A 27,277-nucleotide genomic window follows, 5' to 3' on the forward strand; every position below is an offset into this window, starting at 1 on the left:
GGGTGGGAGTGTTGATCTGCTTGAGGGTAGGAAGGCTCTACAGAGGGACCTGGACAGGCTGGATCAACGGGCCAAGGCCAATTGTATGCGGTTCAACAAGGCTCAGCGCTGGGTCCTGCACTTGGGTCACAACAACCCCATGCAACTCTACAGGCTTGGGGAAGAGTGGCTGGCAACCTGCCCGGCAGAAAAGGACCTGGGGGTGTTGGTCGACAGCCGGCTGAACATGAGCCAGCAGTGTGCCCAGGTGGCCAAGAAGGCCAACGGCATCCTGGCCTGTACCAGAAATAGTGTGGCCAGCAGGAGCAGGGAGGTGATTGTTCCCCTGTATTCGGCACTGGTGAGGCCGCACCTCGAATACTGTGTTCAGTTTTGGGTCCCTCACTACAAGACAGACATTGGGGTGCTGGAGTGTGTCCAAAGAAGGGTAACGAAGCTGGTGAAGGGTCTAGAGAACAAGTCCTATGAGGAGCAGCTGAGGGAACTGGGGTTGTTTAGCCTGGAGAAAAGGAGGCTGAGGGGAGACCTTATTGCTCTCTACAACTACCTGAAAGGAGGTTGTAGTGAGGTGGGTGTCAGTCTTTTCTCCCAAATAACAAGTGATAGAACAAGAGGAAACAGCCTCAAGTTGTGCCAGGGTAGGTTTAGATTGGATATTAGGAAAAATTTCTTCACGGAAAGGGTTGCCAAGCAGTGGAACAGGCTGCGCAGGGAAGTGGTTGTGTCACCATCCCTGGAGATATTTAAAAGACGTGTAGATGTGGCCCTTAGGGACATGGTTTAGTGGTGGGCTTGGTAGTCTTAGGTTAACAGTTGGACTCAATGATCTTAAAGGTCCTTTCTAACCTAAATGATTCCATGATTCCAGAAACCTCCAACACCACATGGCATTGAAATCAATGGACTAGTGTCTTTTCACACTTATTTGAACTATTTCCTTACTGTTTATTTAAATTATCCTTCTGGAGTTGTAAAGTACATTTTTTAAAAGCCGTTTAAAAAGAAAGGTGACAAATCTGTCAAGAGTATCTATATGATTCATGTTTTCCTTCTTGCCTTTCAACCCATAATTTTCTTCCAAAATCCTTTTATCATTCTGGAAGAAGCCCAATCTTAGCAGCCATTCCTGTCTTAAGGCTCAGATCATGGAAAGCACATAAGTCAACTGGAATGCTCATGTGCTGCAATTCTACAATTGGTTCAGAACTGAACTAAAATCCAGAAACTGAATTTAATGGTAAAATCAATGGAGTGATGTTAGAATGCACTGGTCAGTCAGGTACTGGTTCTACAGTTCATGTTCTGCTGAGGTTGTCAATCCAGCTTCCAGCTGTTTGCTGCCAGATATATGCTCATTTCTGTTTGTAAATACTACTGCTTTTTCCTAGACAGTTGTATTTGTCAGAGCAAAAGGCTTTGTCCTGGGTCAAAAACACATCTAGAATAGAGGTTTCAAGCAGAACTTCGCAACTTTCTGTAGGACTTCACTGAATGTACACCATATCATATTTTTCTCTGTAATTATAATCAAACATAAACATAACTAAATAAGTTTACGGAGAGAATTGACTTCTACTTTAAATATCACAAGCTCCTCAAAAAATAAAAAAAGTTCCAAACAGTCTGCATTGTGTATTTCAAATTATAAGTCTGATTTACAATAATTTCAAGATCTTGGATACAATAATTACATGCTGGCAGTTCCACTATGACCATCAAGATGAGCTATAAAAAGTAAGGTTATTCTTTTGCACAAATGTTTGCAAGGCAAAGCAGCTATATTTGGAAGGGCATATCAATTCTGTTGTTCTGTAGGAATTTAGGGGTTGAGGGGTTTTCTGTCTTATATGCTTAAGAAGAGAGAAATAAATTTAATACTGTGTTTGTAGTATTATTTTTCTAATTAAAAGGTGACAAAGAATTAGCTAAATTCCCCCAACAGGAATATTACACTACAGACAGAATGTTCCAAGCAACACAGGCATACACAGAAAGACAGTCATTGCTCTATAAATTTAGAATTTACAAAGCTCATCAACATTTTACTTTTTAAATAATGAGGTTACAAAACATGAAATGCAGTTATATTGACTGGTCAAGATCAAATTATTTTATCCTCAGAAATTTATTTTGATCCATGTAATACAATTAAGATATTGATGAAAAGGTACATTTCTTTAAAACGAAGGAAATTGTATTAATCAATAATTCAGTTAACTTCAGTTAACTTTGCCTAAGAGTTATGTTTTTGTACCAGTAGGAATAGGTGTAGCTATTAAAAATTCATTTACACTAGCCTGATTGTCACTCCTATGCAAAAATGATGTCATCGCTGGAATCTGAGCAAAGTAGTTTTTTGCCCGGATATGCTTATGTTTTATTCTGTGAATAAATGCCGCTTCATAAGCCTGAAAGGAAAAAAAAATCCAAATACCATTAAATACAATTAAAATTTCTAGAAATCTACATGTTGCTTCATATTTTAGGCAGTATAAATAGTGACCCTTCAATAAACTAAGACAGACAATTTATTTGTATATGACACATAATGAAATATTTTGTAGTTCTATACTGCTACCTTATGGCCCAATAGTGAAAATTACTAACCACTCCTTGTGAAATATTAGTCACCTTTTAAAAACAGAAAAACTTTGAGCATTTTTTTATCCATTCAAGATAAAACTTATTTCTTTTCAGGTAAGAACATTTGTACTTATCTTTGAAAATTAAAAAAGGGCAATGCTTAAATATCAACATTTGCAAGGTGATGACTATAGGAAATTTCCTCAATATGAATCAGAGTGATTATTTACAAATAATCATGGAAGCAAGAATTTTGCAGCATTTTAGTCAGCTTTTGCATTCAGCGGTGACATTTTCCTAAACTTCTAGTGATTAGTAGTAGTTCAGACGATGCAATAAATAACCAGAATATTTAGTTGAAAAAACCCTTTGCTATCACTATAGTCATCGTTACGAATAATTGCTATTAATTCTTGAGAGGCCTTTTTTTGTTTCAGTGAATCAGAAACAATGATTCAACTTACAACATTCTAGTTTTGCCTTATTTTCTTTATTTCAAATACTTTTTTTTTTTTTTTTTTTTTGAAACAAAGCTTTGGCCATTACCAGTGGAGAAAGGTGATGCCTCACTATAGCTGGTCCGCATCTATTTTTGTAGCAAGAGCTAAGTGAAAATACCTTATGATTTTTATGTAGGCTTGCATACCTTACCTGTTGCTCTTCTAGCCTAACACCCACCTCCACTGAAGCTCTGGACCTAATCAAGTTAATGGCATCTCTTTGGCTGTGACATCCAGAAGTTAAACCAGATAAGTGCATAATCAGAATCTTTGCCTGCCATAATGCTAGTAACAGAAATTTATGGATGCAGAGAAGCATTACTAGATTCAGACTGCCTGAACAGCCTTGTTGACTCAAAGTGAGACAGAGGAGTCAATAAAGGGATTTCCAGCTTGAAATTGATTTTACCTTTTAAAGCTAATGCTCACATAAACATGTGTCTGCTTGAAGACACAAGTTTGGCACAAACACAAAAAATAGCATGGATGACAGAATGTCCTTTACCTTTAGAATTCCCTGACTGATACACTTCGTCCCCAAAGCAAATATTTCATTAAGGGAGCAATTCATTTGCTCTGTCAGTTTAGTTATCACATACTCTTAAGACTTCCAAAAAGAAGGGCAATGCATAACAGCTGAATTTGCATTTGTGATGCACACATACTGTGTTAGAAATTGAATTAAGAGCACCCTGAACAAAGGGACACTACACAACAATGACCTCAGATCACTATTTACATAAATCAATAACCTAGAGGTGAAAGGCTTAATAAACCATTACTAATTACAGGACAAACACAGCTCACAGGACTCTCCTGTGCCTTAGAAAACTAAATATTCTACCATATGATGTCCAGTGGAGTGAGATATTTACCAGACTACCATGTTTAGATATAGAATTTGGGGCGAGTGGTCTAAAAATAGTTTCAATGACTTCTTTAACAAATTCTTAAGTTTTTTAACTCAGAACAGCAATTATGTTTTCATTGCTTAATTGCAAACTATAAGATTACATTGTCAGGGGTACTTAAATGACATCTATGTAAGAAAGTAAATTGAGACAAATTTTATTAGGACAAATGGTTAAGTTCTAGGCAATAAGCCATTCTGTTATTTGATGAGAAAATTATAAGGCCAGAAACTAATGAGGCCAAAGTACATACAAGAGCACAGGCACACAATTATCATAATATTTACAGTTAGTCTTTAGTATGTTTTTCATCCAGGCCAGCTCTTGTCTGATCTCAGCTGAGGGAAGAGCATAGGCATGGCATTGGTGTCAGGTGGCAGCATGGATGAGGCCACTTAGCTTCTTGCATTTTGGAAGGAAGAATCAGGGCAAGACAGAGTTCAGGTACATGGATGTGAGTTGTACATGCCAGCTGCCCTCTGGAGTAATGCCTGTTTTATTTAATAGTACAGATGCAATCATTTAAATAGTCACAATGGGCCAATTTAAACACGGATGAGCGTAAGGACTAAATTTGGCCAAACATCAGTAGTCGCAGGATTCTATTAAAACAGAACATAAATATTGCAAAAAATTAAGCCCATCAAATTTTACCTTCTGAAGGTTACACAGCTTAAGATGTGCAACTGCCTCATCTTTAGTGAGGAGAATAGTGTTCCACGGAGACCACTCATGGTGCTTATCCCATCTGACCATAACCAAATCATAGAGGTCACTGCAGGCACTGAGAGCTGACTGACAGCCCCATATGTTCTCTATCATATACTGTAGATCTTGATGCTGAAACAGAAAACAGAGTTAAGCAGGAAGAAGCACGTTTCATTTTACAACAAAAACACTGTAAGCATATAAGAATCCAAACAAAGCTTTGAGTAAAAAATTTTTCTCTGCATGGCATATAATCACTTTGTTAAAAAAACATCTAGACATACACATCTTCCTTTAGCATGGTGTGGCAATTAACTGCATTTTTCTTGTATCATCTCTAAAATATTATATTCTTACTTTGATTGTCTCTGCCAATGGCAATTCATATCTTCTGTTGACATCCTGATTGCTTAACTGCTCTTATAAAGCTTCTTAAATCTCATGTCTTTTCTCATATAGAATGCTTAAGCCTGTTCAGACCTTTTTGGTTAATAACAATAATCCACCTCTGTCATTACTGAGATGACTTCCCCATTTCATTCTTGGATTCAGAATTAATGTTATTTGATAAATGAGTTATTACACTACTAAATTACTTAAACTTTACATATAATCAGAATAATCTGGCCTGGAAAATGTGGGAAATTAGGACAAGAAAAACTCCCAGCTGTGACAGACCCCAAATCACCGCCTGCTTTGCTTTCTTCCCCTCACTTTGCTGTTGACAAATGGAGACTTTATTGTGCTCATGATAGAGTACCAAATTTTGTACCAAATGAGATTATAAGATCAGGTAGCTATGCTACAATATTAACAAAAATAATAGAAGGTCTGTTTGTAAAGGTTCTCTAGTACAGAAAGGCCTTTAAATGTACTTTTAACGTATATCTAAGGTTAATTTATGTCAATCTTAATTTGTTTAATTTATTACTAGCCATCTGAAATCACTACTAAATCTTGATAAACACAGCCCTTGAATGAAAGAAAAAAAATAATTGGGACAGCAGTTACCACTGGACTTTGGCAAGTTTTTCTGTCACTCTCCATTAATTCTTCTCTGTATTAGTCATGGAAAATTATTAGAAGATTTTTATCTACAGGAGTCTGTAAACAACAGACTTTTAAATAGGTTTTCCTCCAAGCTAGCCATTTGAAGAAGAATCATCCCCTAAAAAGAAATCTTGGCTTAATTAATTAAATAATGGTGTTTACATGTTACTTATTAAATTCCTGACAAAGGATGAATGAAACTATACCAACACAGTGCTTTAGTGAAATGTAGCCTCATGTATTCTCATTTATCTTGTTTCCAAAATCCAGGAGCCCATGTAAATTCTTGCCAGGGAAAATGTAAGATAAAAGCTGGGCTTAGAACCTCCACTGGTAAAAAAACTGTGCCTACTGATTCCAAGAACATAGAACTGGTCCTACATCTGGTCTTAAATCTGGTCCTACAGGACCTCCTTTATTAGGTTTCACTAATTAGCTTCTGTTTTCAGTATTTCCTCCTTTTCACAAGATTTCAAATAACTTCTGTATCTTCTTCTTAGAAGCCTGAAATTTCCAGGCAGACATATTAGCAAGTACTACTACTTTTGTGCTAAGCCACACATCTCAAAAGTTACCAGAACTTGCAAAAATCTATACTGAGGCATATAAGGATCCATGTAAAACAGATCCATAATTTGACTCTTCCTTTTTCCTGGATTAGAATTTTTTTCCTGCCTGAAAAATAGGCAAAATCTTGTTCTATGTTAGAACTTCTCAGGTTATGGGGAAGGCTTTGATTTAAGAGACTTCTTCTGCACTTTCTAAAGGTAGGCACGCATTTTGCTGTGAAATTTTACAGTTAATTAATTTCAAATTATGCTCCCCACCCCCCATTTGTTCTGTGCTCAAAAGAAACAAAAATGGCCTTCAAGTACTGTCATCTGACAGGTTGGGAGCAAGTATCACTGAATGCTCAGCAGGTAAGATTGGAAAACAAGGGTAGGCAGCAAAACGATAAAGGAGTTAAGTGTATTTGTAACTTCAGATGAATACGACATTGCCATTGGGATGTTGCTTATCAAGGAAAATCAAAGCCATTGTATGTACCATTGATTCTAAGGAGTATGGCATAGTTAAACCCTCTGAAAGAATAAAAGGCAGCCTCAGGACTTGACATATTTGCTGAACTAGTTCATTTTGATATGAAAAAGGTCTTTAGCTGCAGTATGCAGAACCTACTGGAGCTACCATAACTGTCACCAACTGCTTTTTGCCTTTTAAACCTTAGCAGCATTCATATAGGTGATCAATCCAAACACAGAATCACTATGCAAGAGATCTGAAGAAAAATCTTTTATCACAAAGGTCTTGCATCTGTCCGCAGACAATACAATCAGAGCCAGTAATGGTACTGCACTGGGCAATGAATGAAGCTGTCATAGCAGCTGCAAAAGACTTTTGGTTGCACCCAAGTAATTTCTAGATGCCTTAGAGCTGTTTTCTAGATTTAAGTGCAGAAGGGGACAGGCGGTTGTTGGGAGGGGAAGGGAATAAAAGCAAGTAGCTCAGAAAAAATTTAATAATTTAAGGAAATGTTAGGAAAAAAACCCAAGGAAATTAGTGATTTAAGATACAAACCTCTTTTGTTCAGATATTTACAACTCTAAAGAAAAGAAGTTAATTTGGATGAAAATGACACCACATCTAGAGATGTTGCATTGGTACAACTACAAACAGAATGGCAAATGAGGGCTTTTGGTGTCAGCAGTTAAGAAGCAGTCATGTTTCAGTGCATCAATGGCCACCAGCCACCACAAGTGATGTGATGTGAGAGAGGTCCAAAAGATTTTGGAGGATGTTTACATATTAAGATAAACTAAGTTAGACACAAACAAAAAACTTTTCAGCTTAAGTGAAAACCAATATGGACAAACAACATCTACAAAATCCAAGCTCTTCAATAATATTTCTTAACACAGGTATGATAATTAAAGAATCCCAGTCTTCCTTTTGGCAGCAGCTATTGGCAAAGTGCTAAACCACAGCATGGCTTGTTTTGGTAGCAGTGGGATACTGATGATTGGCTTTTGTTTGCTTGGTTGTTGTTTCAGACATACTGAAAATGCAGTTTAAAAACTATTCTATTAATGTTGATGCTGTAGAGATTTTTATTACTAAATCTCAGAAAGTTCAAATAAATCTCAGCTGTTCAATATTTTCAATAGATAACACTTTGCAGTTACCTCAGATTTAAAACTTTCGCAGTGAATATTTGATGTCAAATTCTTTTGTTGACAAAAATAAGTAATAACAACTAAAAGAGAGAATTTGCTGAAGACAGAGGGAAGAAGTTCTTTGAACTGAGTTGTTCTACTAATGATTATTAAGAAACATTAGCTACTTAGTAATATTGCAGAAGATTACAGATGATTACATATGATGGTAAAAAATTTAGCAAATTAAAATATTTAGTGAATCTCTCTCCTAATAAATGCAAAACACTAAAGTTTCCAACTATACAGATATTCTACTGACATACAACAGAAATGTCAAAACCTTAGCTCCTTCATTTTTTTCCTTCTGAGAATACAAAACAATTTAGTTGTATTACTAAAACAGTCCAAATAATGGGGCTTAAAATGTTTTAGTAGCATTATGTTTTGAACAATATTGTAATCACAAAAACATTATTGTTACTTTACAGATGATGCTAGTATCTTTAAGCAACCGGACGGCTGTAGCAGAACCAGAAGAATTTGGATCATCTGATTCTTTGACCTGTCAGCTAGACTTCTGCCTTCTTTTAACGTATAGCTTGTAACCACTTTTGAAAGTACAGCTTTATGTCAAGAGCTTAAGTGCTTCTTCATTACGGTATGGAACATCCTGTACCACAGGCAGAAGTTTTTGTAGCTTTTAGCCTATTTATTCCTCAACCTGTCAATGACATACACATAATAAAAGAAAAATTATAGCCAAAGCCACTGGTTTCCATTGTTAGCGATGCTCTTTCAGACAGTACCTGAACTAAGAAAACAATTTTAGCATCATCCTGATAATCAGCTTCAGACTTTCTGAGATTTTCTAGTATAAGTTTGTACTTCAAGAATCCTTCTCGTTGCCGAGCCTCATTATCAAGCTTGCAACACAAGAGACATCTGCCAATGGTGCGGGAATTAGCAGGAACAGGAAACTCAGTAGATGGTAAGTGATTTCCACAACTATGACAGAAGTTAACATTTTTATAAAGCTTTAAGGGATCTGGTGGAACCTAAAAGATTTAAAAAAAAGTTATTTTACCACAAAGTATCTTTGTATTACTTGTGTGTCACACTAACTCTGTCGGAATACATTTTATGTACATTCATGCAAGTATTCTAATATGTAAAAGCTAGTAATTTTTATTTTAACATATGCAATAGGGTTTTTGTTTTTTTTTTAAATAGAAGACCAAAAGCCATTGTACTTTCTTACTGTACTTGTTAAAATCAGTTATATAAATCAGTCAATTCTTTCTTAAGCTATATGAAGATACTAGACATTATGCTCCAGTGCTCTTGCTGGCACTTCTATGTATGCAGATGGTCAGCCATTCTGGAAAGATGACAAACACAGAGAAAACAGAAACTAATTCTTCTGCATTTAATTTTCCATAAAGAATCTACCCTTTATGTCAAAGATAAACCTCTGAGATTATGGGCATATTAATATTTTGGCATAAGAATATAAAATCATCAGAGCCACATGTCCAAAAAACAATATAGGGGAAGATAATAAACTAAACTTGCTAATGACCTCCTCATCCTCATACTGCCTCATGGGTTCTGGAAAGAATATAACGTAGTTTGTGCAGGAGGGCCCAAGTCTATACTTGGGTGGTTTGAGCAGTCTGATAATCCAGCTACTTATTGCGGTCACCTGCCTTTTTTCAAAGTACCCTGAGGATTTGGTCACTTTGTTGATGAACTGCCATCTTTTTTATGGTCTACAAAAGGTTACAAGATTCAAATACAAATATAGGTGCAATTCACCCTTCAACTTGAGGTACAGTTAACCAAAAGCTACAGAAGACAAAGATCTCCCACCCCCAGTCTCTGCTATGACACATCTAGGTAACCCTGTTCATTAACCTAGTGTAAAATAACTGTTAGCTGGTTCTAAATCTGACCAACATTTACTGACAGATTCTCTACTCCTGAGATACCATCAACCACTGTAATAGGAATCCTGTTCTGACAGATGCAGAATATACATGTTGCTGCCTAAAGCAGCAACACACGACAGTGAATCCTATTTTAATTGTAATCTGTGGTCAGAAAAGAAAAACAATCACACAACTTTAGAGGTGTCTACCACTTTCTCCACTTCCTAGATGTATCTTCTTCTCATGAAGTAGCAACTGGTTGTACAACAGAAGCTCATAACAGCTCTTGCTTAGGTGCAAGCTCCTTAGACATCCCATGGCAATGTTTTTCCTTTCTGGATGCATGGGATGCTGCCCCTTGTCCAGTGGAAAAAAGATAATTGCTCTTCCTATTGGTTCCCCATTTGCTATTACATTTTACTGTTACCATCCCATAAGATCTACTATTCATAATTCTTAGATTTTTTATTTCATACATAGAGTTCCTGGGTGCTCTGGTGCTACCAGCCACTTGTCAGGTTCTTATATCCATGTCTATGCCCAATGCTTCCTATATGAATATATAAGCTTATTTGTGTGAAGCCTGTGTACTTGCTACATTTTACTTCTTGAGGAACTCCTCCAGCAATTCTACAGCAAAATGTAAGATAAAAAAGCTTTCATTGTTTTCCATTCCCCTTCTCCACCATCCTTATTTCGATGGCCACTATGTCAGACTGCAAAATAGGACTAATACCTTAAGTATCCTAGCAACTTCAGGGTTAAACTTTGGAGTTTTAATATACTGAAGAAATAATGTACAAATTCTTTTCCTCAGTCCTTCTAAATTGCATTCTTTCACCTCTCTCGACATAAGATCAACTTCCCTGTCAATTAATTCCACTATGTCCTGTGTTAATTTACATTCATGTTCCTGAAAGAAAACACAAAGAAAAAGGAAAACAAACTCCACAACAATAAGGAAGCAAACAAAGAAAATAATTCTAACGCAGATATGAAAGCAAACTATGGATTCTATGCCAATTATCATTCATACCTCTCTGTATGTTCATCTAAGAACACGTTCATAGAAGAACCCCTTAGTGTCTTAGGAAAACAAACAACCTCCAAGAAAACTAATGTAAAGAACTGTAAAACTGAGAATGCTTACAGATTCTGCTTTAAGGTGCCTGTATATATACCAGAGCTGTGAGGAACTGTAAACCTGGAGGCATTAAAAAAAATGCTAAGCAGAGACACACAACACATGCAAGATTTTCAGTCTCCAAAAGCCCCAAGAAATACCTCCCTAAGAAGCTTCCTTTGGCTATATGATAGGAGGTGTAATGTATATACACAGTAGATAGTTAAAAAAACAAAACAAAACAAACCCCAAAAACCACAAAAAACCCACTACACAAAAGGCATGGAGGACTTTATGAGTATGCTTGTAAATTAGTCATTTTAATATTTCAAATGCTTAGCAGGAGATTCTCCAGAGAGAGATAAGAGGTGAATGAGTTCAATGTTTTCTCACCTAAAATAGAGTGCTAATTTACAGAAATTCTAGAATTTGTTCACTATAGCAATATTGACTTGTATTAAGATGGGCAGGAGTTCATAAGCCAGCAGTGCTCCCAATGCTATACTGGCTTTAGATCAAATTCTGGTACTACCAAAGCAAACAGCAAACAGGAAGCAGCATTCTATTCTAGTTTGATGCCAACAGCATCATCCTGAAAGTACCTTGAAACTTGTATTAGTCTTTTTGTACATGAATAAATAAATAAATAAAACAAATATGAAAGACTAAAAGAAATGCAACCAGCTTCTAATTCACTGGGAACACTGACAGCAGCAGTGGGGGCGGAGAGTGAGGGGCAAAGGAAAAAGAAAAAAAAAAAAAAAAATCAGTATTTGCCACCCACAAAACTGGTAATCCAAACCAACAGAGAGGTAAGGTTCTAAACAGACATTCCAAAGAACTGAGGAAAACAATATGGTAGTATCCACTTACATCTCTGCCATGGTTTTCATCAAGTTGTTATAAATATTAAGCTAAACTTTGTACTAAAATTGTATTACCTATTAATGTGCAAAAAAGTCTAAAACCATGGGGCTGAAATTCTAACACAACTTGAAGAAAAATGTGCACATCACAAAGTGAAATATGAATTTAGAGTCTATCTAGAATGTAAATTACACTCTCATGCCAGGTGGCACGCTAGGCTTTCTCTTGCTGCCAGCTGATCATCCTGGCACCTGTCTGCCAGAAGCAGCACTGCTTATGTGTCAACATAATTAAGTGATTGTATCTTTGGGAAGTACAGCTTCAAGCTAAACATAAATAGAAAAATAAAACATACCTTCACTGTACGTCTGAGTGTTAAGAGCACATCTATTCTCTCATCTTTTGGGATGTCATTCATGCTAATGCTGCGGTAGATTTCAAATAGTTCTCTGGCACGGAGTGTGTACTGTGTATCCATTTCAGTGACTTTTCCATCATACACTTTCCATCTCTTAGGTTGTGCACACTTCAGAAACAATTTGTATAACTCTGAGCTATTATAATCTGATCACCAGCTGAACAAGTGCATTATGTTACATCAAGTTTCACCAGAGCAAATAGGGACTTAACATTAATGCTTGACTAATACAAAAGGCTAATTCTATTGTCGATATTTATACAGTACCTTTTCCACCAGAGCAAGTATTCAATTACACACTTTGTTTAAAGTTGCAGGTCATAAAAATTTTGACTTACAGTATATTAAAAGTAAATAATATTCTCCTACAGGGATATGTTCTACTTCTTTAAAGCAAATTTACTGACAGTGCTGTTAGAATACATTTGCTCTGTATCTCATCTTGCAGTCATAAATCCCTCTAAACTATCAGTAAAAATCAATGGGACTGTTGACTGTGTATAGATTGCAAATTTAAGGTCTCAGAGACTACTGCAGTACAAAACATCTCCAGGGAACTGTTCTATTTATGCCAGCTATACAGATGGATAGAAGGCATAGACTTTGTTAAAGCTGACTACGGCAAAGTATGAGTCTATAGCTTATCGGATACTTGACCTAGCTTCTTGTTTGCTAACAACCACATACCATACGCCTACTACTTCAGTTGTCTCTTTGCACATCTTTAACTTCTGTAGACAGCGAGAAGTTACATGGTGTCAGCTGTCCCACTCAATTTGAAAAGTCCAACCATTCTCCTCTTCCAAGAGCACTGGTTTTGGTTGCAGACCACGCTGTTACATAGGGAGGTAGGTACTTAAATCCAATAGGAAGATAGTATTCAAACCCCTCTCCCCATCGTTACCTAACTCCACTCCCTTTCCTTAATTGGGACAGCTATTTGGAACCTCATTCTGTGTATTAATTATTCTCTTTCACTGTATTTGGAACTTGAGTGTTCACAAACACTTGTGAACCTCACTTTGCAGTCTCAGTGCAAGTGAAGTACAGCAACACTCCATGCAGCATTCACAAGCCTAGTAGTTTTCTGGATATGACCCCAGCATTGACATAGTCATTATTTTGACCAAATACACAGGCTTGCTATGGTGATAAGTCATAAAAATACCATGAATATTAGACAGTTAGAACAGATATGATTAGTCACCACCACAATCAAAATACAGCTTTCCTCACTTTTAAATAAAAAAAATTATAAGGTTAGGTAAGAAAAAGAAAGAAAATAATTGAAAAAAGGATTTAACACTGAATAACTGACATTTAATTACAATATCAGTGGAGGTGGAACTCTAATTAAAGGAGGTATTGTTAATCAGAGGTCACAATTCAGAGCCAAACCTGATTAAGAGATGCAACAGCAAAACCAGACATTAGTAAAAAAATAAAACTCTTAATTCCTTAGTGAAATCTATGAACTTCTGCAAAACTAGAAAGAGGTGATTTTCTCTGTCATAAAAAGGGAGGATTCTACTGTAACTTCATCACTTTGTTTCACTATCTTTGTACAGCACTAGAAATTCTAAAAAAACCCAAACAAACAAACAACAAAACCCCAAACTGAGCAAACAACAAAAAAACCCCCACCAACTTAGAAGCTATATCATGCTCTAACTCCTTTGTATAGTAGGCTGGCAAAAATCACTGGTTTCTGCAGAATAGTTAATTCAGTACCTACATTTGATTCTCTTCAATGAAATCACTAAGACAGAAAGGTCATTTGCTTATGCTAGGGAGAGTCAATAGGCAGAGTTTACCCTAGGAAATGGTTATAAAAAATAGGTTCTTCTGATAAATTTGCAACAACACATATATGAATTAGCAGTCTTGGTATGCCACTCTGCAAATGACCCTTAACACAGACCAACTATATTATGGAAACATCTAAATTACTCAAAGCAAGGCATCATATCTGTAACTTCCACAGTTTTTCTTACTACCTCATCATAACTGGGTATTATATAAAATAAAATAATTTAAAAAGAAAGAAATTATGCAGCTTTTTACTAAAAAAAAAAAAAAAACAACAAAAAAAACCCAACCAAAAAAACAGAGGTCTCATCAATATGAAGATTTCCAGTATTTCAGAAAGAATTGCAAGCTCTCGGATTTCAAGACTATTTTCATGTATTCAAGATTGATGCGAGAAAACTAAAACTTTTTTTTGCCAGTTTTTTCTTGCCTTTTAGTCTGCTGGCAGTGCTGTAGAATTTACAATAATCCTGTTATCTGTATTACTTCAGAGAGCAAGACTACTATAACTGCACTCTGCTGCCAATGCGTGAAAGCAGAAAAAAGCACCTGAGGAGAGAAACACACCACCACAGATACAGAGAGAAAAAGGTAAGTAAAAAAAAAAAAAAAAAAAAAAAAATCCATAGGATGGGTGCAGAAATAGAACAAAGCACGAAAGATATGAACTGAGTGATAGTTCATATTTACACAAATTCCTTTAAGAAAATATGATTGCTCTATAAAAGCTTAATCAAGTACTTCCTCTTCAAAATACACATGCTGAAGAAGAATGAGCTCAGTGTAAAAAAGAACACCCTAGAATGTAGTGCACACATAACCAGCAGCAACCACTGTAAAAGCACACATGCATGAGGAGGTACATGCTTAAAGTAGCAAAGGGAACAAAGGTTTCCATGGAGAAGCAAGTTTCATATCACATTGGCTACTGCAGCAAAGTGAAATGCCTGCAGTCTTCAGATGTGAAAGGTGTTATTTCAACTTTAACTGGCAAGTGTCCAGATTAACATTATCAGCTCAAAGTTCAACAAATAACTGAGTAATCTATAATCTAGCACTCCAACAATAAATTTCATACTACTGTTTAAAGTGTTTAAATTGCACTGTTACAGTCATAAACCATCCATTTAATTTTGAGATTTCTAAAATTATTTTATAAGAAATGCAGAAATTGTTACTTTCTTTACCTCTGATTTAGGGTGCTATCCATGTCAACAGTTTAGAACAACACTCAAAACCCTACAGCTGACATGATAAAAGAACATAAAAAGAAAAAGTTGCAGTAGTTCAGAAGCTCACTAGATTTTCAAATTAAAAAGAAACCAGGCTCTTCAATGAAAAACATGATTTCTACATTTTAAAAATGAATAAATAAATTAGTAGTAAGTGCTTCAGAAACATGTCCACTGTTTGGAAAGAGAGAGCATCTCTTGTCTCTCATGTGTCTCCTGAATCCCCAAACATCTATTGTCACTAAGAATTCTGGTGCTGAAGAACATTTTGCTTCTGATTCCTAGATGTAAGAAAGCTGTACAACTTGTGAGAATATATACTGGAAGTAATCTATCTACGGTAGGACATTGGAAAGCAATCTTTAAAGGAAAAATAGAGACTCAGTTAAGAGAGAAATAGATTTGCTTCAACTGTTCAAGGCTTCTTTTTCTGAGAAGATAACAGAATAGATTGTAAATAGTAGAAGCAAACATTTAACATAGAAATGATTCAAGGTTTTGATATCATTCCTAAATATTTAGCTTTCTGGGGTTTTGCACTCTTGAAAGCAGTAACAGAGAATACAATCACATCAGAGCAATAAACTTGGTAACAGTTCCACCAACTTTTCAGATAAGTGATTTGTTCATAATGAATAAAGGTAATAGATTTTGTCAGTAAGTAATAAAAAGAATGAAAAAAAGTCTCTTTTGGACAAAACTGCCATTTTTACTTTTGAGCACTAAAAAGTCAAAAAAAAAAAAGATAATTAAAAAAAAACTATTTCCATTGCAGTATTTCTTTTCATAATTATGTCACATACTATGAAAACAGCCAGAAAATAAAATATGTTTTTTCTGAGGGGATGGATTGCTGGGACATCTACCTAAAAAGGGCTTTTTTTTGTATTTTACATTAAGGTGCCATTGAATCTAATGCCATTCTAAATCACCTTTGTGTATGAATGAATTCTCATCTTTGTTTTATAGATGAAAGCCTGAAGTACATTGTGTAAAATTCCATCCCCAAGATTATACAAGAATAAAATCTCAAGTTAAAGTTCTAACACAACTGAAACTAGGAATTAATAACCGAGTTCAGTATAAGAATCAGTCAAAGCTCTACTGTGTTTCTATCCTGTACATAAAAACAGAATAAATGCTTTCTTTAAAGACAGACATATGATGACCAGAGGCCTGTGCTCAATGGGGAAAAGAAATTATAAATCTAGTTCCTGAAGGAATGTTTCTGAGAGAAGGGGGGGGGGAATCAATTAATCTATTCTGCAGGCTTAAAGTTTAATTTAATCTATTCTGCAGGCTTAAAGTTTAATTTTGCAAATACTTGTTTAGATGTTTGCATTTAAGTTTAAATGCAACAGCAAACTTTTCACTAGAGAACAATGAACAGAACATACCAGAGGGAAAATCACTTAGTCATTAGCGTTGATTAGTGAAACTGAGTATTTCTGAAAAAGAAGCTAATAGGTAGATTTTTAAAGTTTCAAAAACAAATTAGGAAAGAGCATAGTTTCATGCATGAATTCCTACATCACTGTAATGCACCATACAAACTATAGAATGATATGCAATATCCTGATGCTTTATAACCTCAAATTAACCATTCTGAATTGTTAGAATTTGAGCCTTTAATGCTGTTAACAGTGCCATCAGAATCATGTTCTTTATGCAGAATAGTTACATAATACAAAATTAATCCATTCAGTGCCATTTTTTTATATTATATATACACACTTGAGATTTACCATAGACACAGTTAGTTAACAGTCTTAATGATGCACTGTTAGTCCTTCAATCGGTGACAGAGCTAGGAAATTCTTAGCTTGGAAATAGAAATTTACTGAGTTGTATTGACACAAACAACTAGATAATTTAGATATTTATAACATTAGCATTCATGTGATTAACTGTTAAAGCTATAAAAGTTACTTTTGGCAGGTAGTCTGCAGATGTCTTTTCTGTTCCCGTACTTTGGTATTCTTTATGTTCAGCCTAAAATTACATCACTGACCTTATGCAGAAAGTGCAGTATTGCTTTTTGTTGATTCTCCTCATCTGCATTTAGTTTGTGTCTCCCAATGGAAGCAATCAGCTGTGCTTCTTGTTCCAGAAGACCACAAAATGCTGCCTTTCTTTCAGCTCCAGTAAGAGTTCTGTTAATCCGTTCGGTCTCCTCCTGCCTCCATACTACAGATACAAATATTTTGTGTATTTTATACAAGATGTTTTCCAGTGAAACTTTGACTTTCATATTTAAGAAATAACATAATTAATTTTCAATATTCATTAAAAGCCAGTTTCTATGTTAGGGAACTGATTGTTACGCATATTTTCAATACATGCAAAATGGCCCAGGAATGAATGTAAATTATACAGATGTTCTGTGAGAGTAAGCGTGCGTACATCAATTCCAAACTGCCAAACTCAAAGATGGGTTAGGATAAAATGGAGCTCTATGTGAGAAAAAGAATTTAGCTCCTGTGGAAATGTGTGATGAAATTTCTTCACAATTTTGCATCTAAAATAACTGTTTGAGGCTCAAACAGCTCCAAAAGGTATGAGCAATAGGAAATTTTTAAACAATTGCTCATCAAAGTCACAAGAAAAGAAACCATGGAGATCATCTCAACAAATTAAGGACAGCATCTTACTGTGGTACCACTAGTACTCAGTGCCGAGAACATTACTACTTCTCCCTGAATGAGTAAAACATAAAGAAGCTTGAAGTCCTCCAAAACTGAGCTAAAACTTGACTGACAGTCACATTTAGCACTCCAGGTCTTACACTGGATATTTGAGTGGTATCATCTTTCGCCATCTAAGGCAGATGGATGCACATTAATAATTAGACAGTCATTGCTTTACTCTCCCTTTCCTCTTCTACATCAGAACAGTGGAAGTGGTATGCAAACCACAAGATAATAATGACCGCAGCACGTGAACCAGTACACGCTGTATAAGAATCTGGCCTTCTGACTCTTTAGAGGCAAATCACCAAACCACAGGTACCTGCTGCACTTGTAAGTTAGACTACTTAACGACAGAAACATACAGATGTATATACATATGTCTCTCTCATGGTTTACTTAGTAGTACTCATTTTTTTACTATAAGTGCCGATACACAGACCATATGCCCTTACAGAAATCTGTTAGTAAAATCAAACTGTGTTTACTGAATAGCGTTTTCTTTTGCATACATTGTAACAATTCTTGGCTTTTCTGAAGACTCTGTTCCATTTCAAATACATCTGGAGTTTTTTAGGGAATGTTATATGATCCAACACTTCAACATTCCTGAATAGTATCTCTAAGTGTTGCTATTGTTCCAGAACAGTTATGCAAAAGCAAAACCCAACACAAAGAAAACAATCCAATAAGTGATGCACACTTACTGAAAAAACCTATAACATCACATATCAGGTAAGATTAGAGGCAGGAGGAGGGAAAGAAGGAAGGTTTATTTTCTGCCTGTGGCTTGCTTATCTACAATACCTTATGTTTTCCATTTTAAAATATTTCAATTCATTTTCTTAAGGCTCTCCAAGCTTTCGTATTAATATGACAGCTGTCTGACAAGTTCTGAGTATCCAAAGATATATTTTTAAATAAAGCCATTTCAGCAAAAGCACTGTACAGAATTAATTTACATGAAGCTTTATATGCCTGAAGGGGGCAGCAACTTCAAAGGTAGAGCTAATACAGTAAGTAACTTCATGCTTACCTAAAATGAAGCAGCTCTCAGTTATCATCAATACTCACCTCCTGATCCACTATATACATTCAATCAAGTTAAAAACATTCCTCTTAGATTATCTGTTCTAAAGAGATTTTACTCATTATAATTTTGATTCCAGTTTTTATAAGATGAAATGTAGCTCATGCTTTTTAAATAAATAATCAATGTCTCTATATGCAGACACACTGCATATATAGATACATCTTATTTGCACCATACAGTCAACAGGCAAGTTTTTGTACCAACAGGAATTGCTTGTACTGGCTGACCCTGTAATAGTATCCCCCTGTCGTGATCAGCAGCAGTAACCTTCACAGATCTCTAGAGGACAATATTCTCATTCTATTACTGTCACAATGATTTAGCTTGTGTAGACTGTTGACACTATAAGAATGTAAAAGTAGTTTCAGATGCAGGTAGAAAAAAAAAAACTTCCTAGAACCATTAAGCTCTATTAAAATAAAGAGCATGACCGCAAGTCTCCATGTAGACAAGCAACTAGTCGACATGGGTAAACAAAAACAAAAAGATTGATGCCAGACCACTATTTTTAGCAAAATGTTAAAAAGACATTTCAAATACTGGAGTTTGTTCTGTTCCAGTTTTGAAGTGGCACATATTTTTTCAGGTTGCCTAGATATTAAATTCCTCAACATGCAAAGCCAAAAGGTTTATTATTTGTAAGTCCAATGACACTAAATTAAGCAAAAGAGACACTTATATAACCATAAATTTTAAATCTAAAAATACTGGGAATATCAACACTCATTCACAACTTTAACTCAGCTTTGTTGTTTCTGTTGCAAATAAGACTCATCACACTTTAAAAAAAAAAAAAAGCAGATCATACATTTGATAGCACATTAGCTAGGAAGCAGTTTTTTAAAGAAAAAATTGCAGGATATCAGATACCAAATAGTAGCACCTGCCATAAGTGGAGAGGAAAAAAAATGATTGAGTACCTTGGCTTTTAATTACCTAGTCAGACACACCTTTAAAAGGGTTTGATTCTTGTGAAGAGAAAAGCTAACTATGAAGAAAAAGGGCAGCAGGAGAAACTACCCCCAACAAACCACAAATCTCATGAAGACACCATTCCCAAAATACTAAAGTTTAAGAACAGTAATAATTTTTACATTTGTCACAAACAACAATATTTGTAAGTCATTTATACACTCAAAGCGATTTGTTCAATGTCACACAAAGTATTAAAAGATTAGTATATAACCTGGGAATTCTTGAATCATGACCCTAAGCTCTATGAATAACACAAGCCACCAAATTTATGCTCAGTTTACCACGGAAGAAATAGCTAGGATGGCTTAAGGCAGGTCAGGTGGCTTTGTAACGAAGCAGGTAATCCACTAGGCCAGTTCTGCTATAGGGACGGTAATGTCCTAACTGCCGAAGACTTATACCACAAGCAAACACTGTAGCCTTAGATAACATATGAGTTGTTACAAGTCACAATGCAAGCATCTTGCTTAAAAGGAGACATTTTAAAAAGAACTCTTGCAGTTTCATTATATGCTGGTACAAGTCCACTGCTTTCTATTTTTTTTTTTATTTTCCAAAAGGACATAAGCTAGGTTTTTTGTTACATTTGCAACATTATTCTCCTGTAAGTTATGTCAATTACCTGCAGCATTCACCTTATTTTTCCAGGAAAGTTTAGAGGTGCTTGCCCATATTAGACATCATCCATTCCAACAGGAAAAGAAAGTCTTTCAGGATGCCCTGTAGGACTCCTAACAGAGTTTTAACATTTTGACCACACAGTTTTGTGAAACATAGAATAAATTAGAAAGGAGAAAAAGCACAAGGAGAAGAAGGCTAGGACAAAAGGAATAACTTCGGTCATATATTGTAAAATTCTGGGTAAAAATTTAATCCATTATAAAAAATATATTAAATGATGAATGATGGATCTTAATAGTAATTTCTTCACGGTAATATTTTCAGCATCCTAAACGTAAAGTAAAAAGATTAAAGTAACTCTGATCCAAAAACAACAGTTCCCGTTCCTCTAGCTGACCTTAACTTCAGAGATTAATGAAAAAAAAAAAACAACCAAACAGCATTATTCTACAAGCTGAATATTTCCTGAAAAGGTGTGCTGGTTTTGGCTGGGATAGAGTTAATTTTCTTCTTAGCAGCTAGTATGGGGCTATGTTTTGGATCGGTGCTGGAAACAGTGTTGATAACATAGGGATGTTTTAGTTACTGCTAAACAGTGCTTGCACAGTGTCAAGGCCTCTTCTGCTTCTAGAAATATATGAAAGTCAAATAATTATTTCAAAATGAAAGAAACTCCACTGTAAGTCAAAAAAATCAAGTAAGATTCTATAGAAATACATCAAAACCATTTGTTTTAAACAAACTGTGTGTACTCTTTTGCTGATTTAAGAGTATCCCTTTAAGAAAAAACTTACGTTCTAAAGCATAGTACAGCAGCTCAAAGTCGTCATTTGTTTTAGGGTTCAGTCTTCGTTCATGCTCCTTTCTGAGTTTTTCTTCTTTCTCTTTTTTTCTGCGTAACTCTTCTTGTGCCTCCCATGCCAGCCTTAACCTCTTTCCTTCCCTCAGATTCTGCACTACATTTATAGCATGCCAACGACGGAAATACATCTGTAATACTATTACCTATATGTGACACAATACCAAAGAATCATGAATTTAAAACAATACAGCATAATATTTTTTTCTTAACTGTTATTTTTTCTAGCTACTTAACTACATTTTATAAGATTTGTCTTGTACTCAAACTAATTTAAATGTTACAAAAACAGTCATGTACTATTAGTCTAAACAATAGTATGCTTACTTATTTAGGTAACTGCAGGAGTTTAATCAACGAGTACAGTGGAGAAACTAGGTTCAAATAATCAAGTTGAAGAATAAACTGCAATTACAAAATCTATTTTTCAAATTCTGCCTTAAAAAAATGCCTTTTGCCATGTATTTGGGTTTTTTATTCCTTTCTCTTCAGCTTCGTGGGCAAAAGTCCTCATTTTACTATCCATTTATATGTGTCTAAATTCCCAATCTAGACACTATATTTGCAAAATTTCTTTTAAATTACTAAGTACAAAAATCAACACACATACACACGGAATCAACTGCACTTTATTGGTAAGCAAATAATGAAAGTGGAATTACCAATGCTGTTACAACAGAACTTAAAAAAAAAAAAAAAATTAAAAAATCCACCTTCCAAAGCTGTGGCCATTAAAGACTAGGGAAATGTCCATACTAAGCTAAGGGAGCACAACGCACAAGCCTGAGCTTCTGCCAGCTGAGTTAGCACTTGCACCACAAGCAGTTTAGCCAGGTCAATACCATGAGCTAATTAGCATTGTTCAGCGTTGAAGGCTATCAAACAAAAAACCACACTAATACAGTTATACTGTCTCTAGATATATCTTAACCTAACATTTCTCTTGATTATGTCTTCAGCTAGTATTTCAGTATGGAACTACAGTGCACTGTGTGAATCCATCAGCTTGAACCAACACCAAACTTACGTTTCTCTACTGTGCATTATAGATTACCTACAGATACATTACAGATTTCAGTAAGCGGCAGTAACGATCAGAGTAAAACATACCGGCAGTCCTGAGGAAATGGCTACCTGTTTGGGTTCCACTTCTACAATATGCTTATTGCTGTCAGCTGATACTATCCAAATAAGAAGTTCTTACAGAAAACTTCTACCCAGAAGATTTCAAAGCATCTTGCTAACCATGTCAATACAATTATCCTACTTGGACACGTGGGGAACCAACTGTTTCTCAATTTAGTTAGATTCAGACTGTCTATTTTAAGCAATCAAATTAATAACGCCACCATTTACAAAGCAGTGCCCCGCCTAACATGATGTTGGGTATACTTAAGTTAGGCGTGCAGTCACTGAATACGTGGTTTTCAAAAAGCAATTTGGAATGCCTAAATGGCATCCTCTGCACGATGACTAAACAGAAACTGTCATCAGAATTGCCTGCATGAGGCGACTCAGCGCACCAAAAAACTCCACAGGCCCATTGCATGTGTTTGAACAGCCAGGATATACCTTAATGTCAAAGCAGGAACTTGAACACAATCCAAAACAAAACAGTATGCCAAAGGTAACCTGTCAGGTCTGTTAAAACAAATAAACAAACACGAAAACCACAAAAACCATAAGCTGAATGCAGGTCTCTTAAATCCTAACCCAATACTCTATCCATTGGAGACCATACATTAAGCATGTAGAATCACAAAATCATAGAATCATAGAGGGTGGAAAGGACCTTTAAGGGTCACCTAGTCCAAGCCCCTGCAATGAGCAGGGACATCTTTCACTAGATCAGGCTGCTCAGAACCCTCTCCAACCTGACCTTGAATGTTTCCAGGGATGGGGCAACCACCACCTCTCTGGGCAACCCGTGCCAGTGTTCCACCACCCTCAGCATAAAAAATTTCTTCCTTATATCGAGTCCATAGCTTTGTCCTTCTAGAGAGATCATAAGAATGCCATACGGACAAGCCTATTTTAATCCCTAAGGCTCTATATGGAAACTTAGATGTCACTGTAAGACAGAAACCAGTAAAATCACTATTCTTAATATTTAAGAAACCACAAGGTCTCCAATGTCATTAAAAACACCAATATCATAAATGAGCAGACACACGCTTCCCCCACATCTGAAAGATTACAAAATGTGAAGATTAAGCAGACATTTTGCAGTTGACTGTTAAATTCACTCTTTGAACACCCTGAACACTCATTAAATATTCCAATAACCTTCGTAATACTTTGCTTTACAGATACAGTTTCAAACAGATGAGGACTTACTGCTTCAAGTCTACGTTTATGGTATTCTTCTGCTGTAAGATACTTCCCAGGACTTATTAGTTTGTCAGTCATGTTTGACATATACAGGCCAATTTTAGTCATCTGTGTTGATGTTGTATTTTTTGTTTGTTGTAGCTTATTTTTTTCAAAAACCGTCTGGGGAAAAAAATGCATGTCAGATTATAACAAAGATTTTTTTTCCTCATTACAGTAAGTGGCAAAATTAGCTATTTATAACAAAAAAATCAAAAGACTAACGATATTCACCCACTAAGCACTTCCAATTGACCACTTAGTTCTCATCTACCTCCTCCTGTTTCCTATTGGAAATAATCGTATCAACATTCTATTCTGTTTGGCAAAACCAACATTCTAAAAAGACACTACAAAGCCATTACCTGTGTTCCCCTACAAAATAATTGAATTCCTTTGTCAGGTCGTTTTTTGGGTACGGTTTGTGATCCTGCGTTATGAAATTCCACTCCTGTTATCCTGTTCTTAAATCCACCCAGAAATGGTTTATGATAGGTAGATCTTTCAATTTTTACAACTACATCTTGGAATGCATCAGAATCTGTTAAAATGGAAGTTCCAAGATAGAAAAATTGTTTCTTTTAGTAACAGATTGAGATTAGAGCACAATTATATATATTGATACACATTTTAAAACAGCATTTACCTGTTTGTACTCTGACAGTTATGACATCAGGCATGTGGTAATCCTGTTGAACTGCTTTCCCAGGAAAATGTTCCGGATCAAGACATAACTTCTCAGACTGGATAGTTTCATCAAAGTTAGTCCTAGTCCTCCTCAGAGCTTCATCATCCTCAATCATGCTTCCTAAAAATAAAACCAAAATTAATTCCTAATTCATCTTGGAACTAGATGATCTTTAAGGTTCCTTCCAACCTAAACCATCCTATAATTCTATGATTCTATGATTCTCAAAACAAATAAATAAAATAACTCAAGTTTACCCTGAGATGATTTTATTGAAACACTGCAACACAGAATAATCATAGATTTTTGAGCTCCAAAGACAGTCTACTTGAAAGCTAAAACAGTATTATCATACACTTTTTAAAGAGATATCCAATGTAATATTGTCACGTCATTCACACTACAATTTTTAAAAAGTTACAGTAAGTAAACGTCTTATTTGCAAATGCGTAATTTTACATCAAAGTTACCCATTTATACAGTGAACTTTTATTGAAAAATATTACCTAAACTTGCTCCAATTTAGACCTGATCTAAGCATACAACAGCTGAATCACTGTTGTCTTTCACACAATACATGATGTGGGGTTTATTCAAAGACTATATTCTGAACCAGATCTACTTAACTCAAAGCTCCAGAAATTAGTTCCTTTCGATTTAGAGATAAGAGTCTGTCTGGCTTTGGTACAGTGCCCTTCCTAGGAAGCGATCGCCAGCTACTCAGAATGAGAGCACCTGAATGCAGTCCAGCCAAGAGGAAAGCCGTCAGCAGATCCATGCTCCAAAGGGTCACTTACCGTGCTCACCTGCTGAATAGGATGTGCTACCTTCTCCTCTGAAGACCTAAGAAAACGGGGCACTGAGCTGGGAAGAGGAAGTAACACAGGACACCCAGAATGGAGAGGATCAAGTGCAGGAAATGGAGTGTTTCGGGGACTGCAGGAGAAAGGCATGCATAACGGAAGGGTGGCAGGTAAGTTACAGGGGAATCTAAGAGACATAAAATAGTAACGCGATTGCTATGTTCTAGTCTAACTGATAGTAGCCCATGTACTCATGTGAATTATGCACTGCTGTTTTTCAAATGCATGTACAAAGCACATGTACATACTCACGCACGTTTGTGGAAATGAAGATCACTATAAAATCCCATGTTAGTCTGTAAATTGCTACTACAACTTGAGATAAAGAATACATTCCTCAGCTTTTCAAGCATGTTTTATATGAGAATTTAAAAAGCCACTTCAAGACCAAAAACCAGCAAACATGAACAGAATGAGGGTGTAGGGGGTGCAAGAAGCCATAATCAAGTTGAAGAAAAAAAAAAAAACCCTCTTTAAAGCCTTAATGTACAACATTTTAGTAACTTCTTTACCTGTTACTGTCCCACTTGCCGTATTCTCTGACAGTACTGAGTTTTGAGATGTTTGTTCTTCCCTTTCTGAATTTCTTAATTCAAGTGAAGTAGAATAATTCTCATTGGTAACAGGAGATGTGCTCTCAGATGATGCGCTGAATGGGGCATCTGGCTCAAATACATCTTGCTCATTAGTTCCAATCACTTCTTGATTGCCTAGTCCTTCGCTGGGTAATTGCCACCGTGCTAAACTTGACTGCTCCTGTTCCTTCAGAGCTGACTGCTCCAGAGAAGACTGCTGCTCGCAGCCCTCCTCTGACTGTGCAGTACCTGTAGCGTCTGAAAGCAGAGGCTTCTCTGCTGGGTCTGCGTTCTTGGCCTCTCCGACTGCTCTTCTTTCTGAGGATGCAGATGGCTGCTCTGCACCTGACCCTTCTACTGTAACAACTCCAAAGCAACTGTCCGATGTATCTTCCATTTCCTAAAGTATCGGTTGCACATTTTTAACCTTTCTGCAAGAATAATCACAGTATCTATTTAAAACGGCATGCTAGTGCATTTCTACTACCAAACATATGGGTGACTTAATATCCTGAAAAGCTTTTTCTGTATCTATTCCCGAAGAGCCTATTTAGAGTAGCATGAGGTCTTCGCTTTCACCCAACGCAAAACACTTAACGTTTTCTCACGGGTGTTTAACAAACACAATACTCCATAGCATTGCCAGCAGGTGCTCAGCATAATTCTTTCTTTACATACACCTGTGTATGTCTGTAACAAGACTTTACAGAGCAGCGTCACCCAGAGACAGCACACCGTTAAGGTTTTCCGCGCTGCCGCTGAAATGACGTGGGCCGGAAGAGGCCAAATCCCGTATTCATGAAAAAAACCCGAAGCCCCAGACAAAGAGGAAGAAGCTGCCGGCAGGAGCCAGGCGAACCGCCCGTTCCCTACCGAGCGCCCGTCTGGGCGGCCGCCGCCACGCCGGGGCCCTTGGGCCGCCACGCGCCCCCTGACGCCCACCCGGCCCCCGGCACGTGACGGCGGGCGGCGCGCAGGCACCACCCGCCGGGCCCGGCCGAGCCGGGCCGGGCCTCCCGCCGCGCAGCCCGGGGACAGCGACCCTTGGCACCGCGGGCCGGAGCACGGCTGGGGCTCCCCCGCCCCGCCCAGCACCCCCCTACCCGGCCCCGCCTCCGTTACTTTCCCCCCACGGCTCCCGCCCCGGACGGCTCTCCGTCGCGGCCGCTTCCGGGCTCGGCGGCGTGTGGCGGTAGCTATAGCAACCGGGACTGGGCGGCGCCTCGGGGAGCCCGGGGCGCAGGGCGGGGAGGGCCGGGCT

The 27,277-nt window shown here is 36.8% G+C and overlaps 1 protein-coding gene across 5 annotated transcripts; it reads right to left on the minus strand.

Moving 5' to 3' along the window:
- Positions 1–1,628: 1,628 nt before the first annotated feature.
- IQUB (IQ motif and ubiquitin domain containing) lies at positions 1,629–26,929 on the minus strand. Of its 5 annotated transcripts, XM_052790475.1 has the most exons (12): positions 26,752–26,929; positions 25,954–26,447; positions 24,537–24,698; positions 24,256–24,431; positions 23,858–24,013; positions 21,456–21,666; positions 17,297–17,472; positions 12,182–12,352; positions 10,573–10,749; positions 8,715–8,963; positions 4,649–4,834; positions 1,629–2,408 (listed from the first exon to the last, which is right to left on the minus strand). In XM_052790475.1, the coding sequence occupies exons 2-12, from the start codon at positions 26,411–26,413 to the stop codon at positions 2,241–2,243; spliced, it is 2,292 nt and encodes a 763-aa protein (XP_052646435.1). In that variant the 5' UTR covers positions 26,414–26,447; positions 26,752–26,929; the 3' UTR covers positions 1,629–2,240. The 5 variants fall into 5 exon arrangements, with proteins under 5 accessions (XP_052646435.1, XP_052646434.1, XP_052646436.1 ...); XM_052790474.1 differs by having other exon boundaries at positions 25,954–26,929; XM_052790476.1 differs by lacking the exon at positions 10,573–10,749 and having other exon boundaries at positions 25,954–26,929.
- Positions 26,930–27,277: the final 348 nt, after the last annotated feature.

This window comes from Harpia harpyja, chromosome 6, assembly GCF_026419915.1.
Source record: "Harpia harpyja isolate bHarHar1 chromosome 6, bHarHar1 primary haplotype, whole genome shotgun sequence".
NCBI lineage: Eukaryota > Metazoa > Chordata > Aves > Accipitriformes > Accipitridae > Harpia > Harpia harpyja.

What these genes read in the sequence shown, in the direction of transcription:
- IQUB (XM_052790475.1), bottom strand. Translation starts at nt 26,413, where the DNA reads ATGGAAGATACATCGGACAGTTGCTTTGGAGTTGTTACAGTAGAAGGG. An exon ending in TACTGCACTTTCTGCATAAG is followed by an intron (nt 12,353 to 17,296) that starts GTCAGTGATGTA and finishes TTGTTTCTGAAG; the next exon opens with TGTGCACAACCTAAGAGATG. An exon ending in AGCTGTGTAACCTTCAGAAG is followed by an intron (nt 2,409 to 4,648) that starts GTAAAATTTGAT and finishes TTTTCCTTTCAG; the next exon opens with GCTTATGAAGCGGCATTTAT.